We start from the raw sequence: 5,688 nt of genomic DNA, 5'->3' as shown, positions 1-5,688 counted from the left end.
ACAGCTAGCACCTTTTTTCAGAATGTGTAACTGAAAAGTATGACAGAGGAGGAAGAGGAGGTACTGCCTGCCGGAAACGAAAGTGGATGAGGGACGTCCATTCCCAGGGGCAAGCCAGGGAGCTGGTGCCATCTCCAGTGTCGGAAAGAGAGGTGCTGTCCGCCCGACTGCCAGAGAGAGAGGTGCCGCCACTACAAGCGCCAGCCCTTTCAAGGGCTCCTGTAAAGGGCGCCCAGACGGGACAAAAGTCACTCTGGCTTAGGGGGTAGAAAGAGGGTTAAACGGGCACCCCCTTACGGAAGCCCAGGGGTTACCAGGGGCAGCAGTGTGGAGTAGTGGTTAGGGCTCTGGACTCTTGGCCGGAGGGTTGTGGGTTCAATCCCCAGTGGGGGACACTGCTGCTGTACTCTTGAGCAAGGTACTTTACCTAGATTGCTCCAGTAAAAAACCAACTGTATAAATGGGTAATTGTATGTAAAAAATAATGTAATATCTGTATAATGTATAATGTGATATGTTGTAACAATTGTAAGTCGCCCTGGATAAGGGTGTCTGCTAAGAAATAAATAATAATAATAATAATACCAGAGGGGTTAAACGGGCACCCTCTTACAGAAGCCCAGGGGTCATCAGAGGGGTTAAACAGGGACCCCTGACCAAAGACCCAGGATCACCCCGGCAGGAGGAGCGGAGATCACCTTCCTCACAGCACCGTCTGCCAACCCACCCACCACAATCCAGAGGGGGAAAACAGGACACGAGGGGAGTGGGGTTGTGTTTCAGTGGGGGAGGTGGTCGATTATGGCCATGTGCTGCATTGCGCCCTGCGGACATTTCGGGGACAAAAAGAGACTAAGGTGGGGGCAATGCAGTGATCTGTGCATTTGTGCTTATGTACCGTATTCCCATGCATGCTGTGTGTGTGTTATTCCCTCCCTGCTGTATTCCGCCATTTACCTTTTGTCTGTGTATTCCCATACCATGTGACTTGCTGTTTGTTTGTCTGCCCTGGTCTGCTCTCACTGGTTGTTATCTGTGCGTCCTCATTGGTTGTTGTTTGTCTGTCTGTGTCCATTGGTCCTAATGTGCAGCTGAGGGCCAATGGGATGTGTCCGAAGCCTGGTAATCTATTTGCATAAGGGGCGAGCTAAGCCTATAAGAAGGTGCTGCAGCATCGCTCAGACAGGTTGATGTTGTGCTGGTTGCCATGGTTGCTGTGAATTCTGTGTGCCAACAGAGCTATGGTCTCTGGTCTGGGTGCTGAGTGAGCGTTTTCACTAATAGTGGAGGAAAGTTTACCAGCAAAAAACAACAATTAAGAAAATAAATGTATGGAGTTATTGAATACCGCTGGCCGAGAGTGTGTAGTTTGCAGATATATAAACTTGTCTTTTCACTGCTCCGAGATTATTAATTTCATGGCAACGGCTGACTAAAGCTTTTCACTGTGGTAGACAAAGGGTGCACAGGAAGCAATTAAAAACTGTAGCTTGATAACACTAACAATGAATTAAAACCGCAATTAACTGGAAATATTTGCATTATCGTCTATTGTTTATAATACTTAGCAGAAGTTGCAGTGTAAAACTAAATGTTTAAGAACTAAACATACATATTTCAAAGTGTATTTGAATTGTTTAAGACTATACTCAGACGCACGCAAAACACACAAGTTGCCAAGATAAACATTACAGTTTAAAATATGTAATTAATACAAAATGTTTATAACCTGTTGGTTAAGACTTCGTGTTTATTTCTTAAACCCAGAATCCAGAGTACCATTTATGTAAATGTTTAGGCACTTTTAGAATTATGTAAACCATATTTTCTAAGGGTCCTTCTAAGTACCGGTGTCACGTCAATTTATCTATCAAATGTTCCTACTTTGCACACTGCGCATGCCCAGACTATTTTACACTTGCACTGCACATGCCCAGATGTTATTTTCCTTGCAGACTGAGGACGTCCATCATAAACTCTGGATATGAAATACATGTTTTGTAAACTTACATTTTATTCCACATGTAACTAATTTGTTTTATATTGAATACGTACCGCTGCTGTTAACGAAAGTTAACAGCAGCGGTACGTATTATTGTTAGAAAAGCCTGTACGTACTGTTGCTACTGTATGTTATGTGAGTTTTTCAATAGGTCTGTGATCCGTCCTTCAGATGAGATCTAAAACCGCGCAGCAATTGTTGAGGCGTAGTTCACTGCCTACTCTTTGGATAAAAGTGTCTACTAAATGACTAATAATAATAATAATAATAATAATAATAATAATAATAATAATAATAATAATAATAATAATAATAATACAGCTATTTGCTTGGTGTGAGTTCCCATACTACGTGTCATGTTGTTGATATTGAAATAGTTATGTTAATTACATTACATTATTTTGCTACAGATGACATTTTGGTACAGGTATGACATTTTGACAAGAAAGCAAAATATGTTGCTTATACTTGTCATATTTTGCTACTGGTAGCAAATTTTGACGAAGTAGCAAAATTTGACGTTCCACGTTTGACGTTGCACATTCACACACACCCTTGAACCCTCGGTCTGCATCCAATAACCTACTACCTAGATTATAGTAGCTTAACCCTTTTAGTTATATTGACTTTCTAAAGCAGTCGTGTGTTTTGCAAACATATTTTAGTTTGTATTCTTACCCTTTTCCAACAACGCATTTAAAAGACTGTAACATAACCAGGTCTCCTCAATCATACATTGTACAGGCTGTGACTTGAGAGTGGATTTTGCGAGTGAGAGAGATGTCGATGAGTGCAACACTACATCATATTTTACAACTCATTATAAAAATATCTTATCCATGTATTTCTTTTTTAGGTAAACAGGGGTGTCCAATTTGAAATCTAGAGCCTTGCTGATTTGTTCCACCTGTACTCTGAAATACAGAATTGAATAATTTGACATCCTTGTCGGTGCTAATCAATTCATTACCTAATGATGGCGATCAAATCTGCAGGTGACCGAACCTCTGCTTTGCTCAGAGAAATGCAAACGATACCAAAGTGCGTCTCTGTAGAGTAATGTATAGAAACAATGACACCGATTGGCTTAGATTGCGTTTAATTCTTAAATATTTATTTTTGCAGTATATACATCCTGCCAGATTTGTGAAGGGCCTGGGACTTCGGTGTAGTTTGTTTATTATTAACACATGTTTTTCAATGTGTAGAATAAGACCGTGCGTAAAAAACGCAGACTGGCACATTTTAGAACGTAATGGGCTGGAATGCATGTCAACATTGGTGTAAACATCCCGCTGGTTACATATACATATTTAAGCAATTGAATCAATGTGTTCTATTAAGTGGTTTAAAATAATACTATCAATCATTTCATCATCCCCTTTTCAACCCAAAAAAACACAAAACAAAAATAGTTTGTCTCTCACGGGATTATAGATAGAGCGTTTACAAATATATAACAAATACTTCTTACTGTTATTTTAAAACACAACTATTTTAAAAAAAAATAGATAACACATTTATTGAACTTCAGCAAACTTAAATAAACAGCAATAACGACAAATCACTTTAAACAAGCTCTAGAGGTCTTATTTGAAACACGGTACAATCCCCCCCTAATTAAGTTTGGCAGTTACACATATGATTTTCTTAAAAGCTTTGCGAAAATCCCTGTTGAAAATGGTATAAATAATAGGGTTTACGGAACTGTTACAGTAGCCAATCCAAAAGAAGAGATCAAAAAGGGTTTTGGGAATATTGCACTTATCCCCACAGATTGCCTGCAAACTGTACGTGAAGAAAAATGGGAACCAGCAAAGCACAAACACCCCCATTACGACAGCTAACACAAAAGTGAATCTTTTCTCCCGTAACTGTGCCACCTTGTTCTTTGAAACAGAGTTATGTCTCCTCTTTTGCTCAACGAAGAGCTGAGAGGCTCGGTTTGAAGCCCAGGACAATCGACAGTTTTGCTTGGCACAGCAACTCGACCCTTCCACCTTTCTCTTCTTAGAAAACCGAGAGTTCTTACTGGGCTTATTTTCTGACGTGCTCTCCTCGAGGTCGATGTCCTCGAGCTCTTCCTGCCTCTGATTGCTGCCCGAGCTTTGGCTACTGGGGCTTTCGTTCTCAAACTTATCCTTGGGCACGAAACAGGTTTCGGACTGGGAAGGCTGTCTTTCCAATCCGTTCTTGGCGACAAAAACAGTCGAAGACCTCTGCTTTGCCACCTTGTAGATCTTACAGTAAACTAAAATCATAATTACGCAGGGGGCAAAGAAAGATACTATACAGGAGGATAATATATACCATGTTTCCCCGTTGAGGAGGCATTCAGAGTCGTGTTTTTTTGTTTCTTTTTTAATGATCAGTGGTGGGAAAGAGATGACCGCCGATATAACCCAGACTATGGCAATCATACATTTGATCCTTTTAGGAGTCCTTTTGAGGTTGTAGCGCACCGCTTTGGTCACTGACCAGTATCTATCCAGGCTGATGGCGCACAGGTGCACAATGGATGAAGTGCAGAAGAGTACATCCAAAGCCAGGTAGAAGCCACACCAGGTGCTACCGAAGTACCAGTAGCCCATCACCTCGTTAGCCAGGGAGAACGGGATAACCAAAGTGGCCACCAAAATGTCAGCAGACGCGAGAGAAACAAGAAAGAGGTTCTGGGGCGCCCTGAGAGCTCGGCTCGTGGACACTGCAACCACCACAAGCACGTTGCCAACAATGGTCAGGATGATAATTACGATGACCACCAGGATGATAAAAGCGGCAGCAGCAGGAGAGTGTGGTGGTATTTGTGGGGTTTCTGTGTCATTGGCATCGTGCGAACTGTTAAGCACGCTAAGCGCCTGGGCTAGATCCATCCCAGTATCATTTTCAGCACCGCTTTGGTTCTTCATGCAGCTCCAAATTTCCCAACCTGAAATTGCAATCAGTTAGGAGGGTGCTTGTAAATAAACAGTTATGCCCATTAACAGTCCAAGACCTTTAGTTCGGCTCGTTACATCATTCGAATCTCCACCGCCTGATTTATTATACTGTAAAGTGGGAATGCAGAATAAGGTGGGTCAGTTTTCCAGGCTTTCACAAGTTTAAAATCTTCCAATTACAACACAGTACTCCTCACATACACTGCTTCAGAAAACACCATATGCATACACAATATTATTTTTTCCACAAGTTTTGAAATTGAAAAGGTCACGCTATCGTTCTGTTCTATGTGATGTTCCTCCAAGAGCCCGGTGATTGTTTTGTCAATCGCTGTTTTGCCTCCGAGTTTTTCCATTAGGACGCTTTCATCTTGTAGTTTTGTTTTCTGTGTTGTATTCCATGCGCATCCTGTTATTTAAAAGTAAAAACACGAAAGAACATGGGGCAGCGTTTTCACATCGGATCACATAACGTTAACTGTGGCTCTCAGCTATTTACAGCCTTCCCAGTTAGAAGTAGTGGGGTGACATCATCCCAAAGACCAACCCATAGCAAAACTGAACAAGTTTAAAGCAGAGGATGCTTGAGGGAGTTACTTAAAGAGACAGTGTGGGAAGCTTGGCGAAAAAGCGCCTTTGAATACATTCATGTATTATGTGTCTATTTATTTAAAATGTCACACACAGGACAATCTTTTTAATCTTCTTCTTCTTCTTCTTCTTCTTCTTCTTCTTCTTCTTCTTCTT

The 5,688-nt window shown here is 41.4% G+C and overlaps 1 protein-coding gene across 1 annotated transcript; it reads right to left on the bottom strand.

Moving 5' to 3' along the window:
- Positions 1–3,067: 3,067 nt before the first annotated feature.
- On the bottom strand, positions 3,068–5,462 carry LOC117413076 (alpha-2Db adrenergic receptor-like). The gene has a single exon (XM_034021817.3). It carries the CDS (start codon positions 4,909–4,911, stop codon positions 3,619–3,621), a length of 1,293 nt encoding a protein of 430 aa, XP_033877708.3. The 5' UTR covers positions 4,912–5,462; the 3' UTR covers positions 3,068–3,618.
- Between the last annotated feature and the right edge of the window lie 226 nt (positions 5,463–5,688).

The sequence above is a fragment of the Acipenser ruthenus genome, chromosome 23, assembly GCF_902713425.1.
Source record: "Acipenser ruthenus chromosome 23, fAciRut3.2 maternal haplotype, whole genome shotgun sequence".
Classification (NCBI taxonomy): domain Eukaryota; kingdom Metazoa; phylum Chordata; class Actinopteri; order Acipenseriformes; family Acipenseridae; genus Acipenser; species Acipenser ruthenus.
The sequence above is the reverse complement of the archived record's forward strand: the minus strand, read 5'-3'. Positions and strand labels throughout refer to the sequence as shown.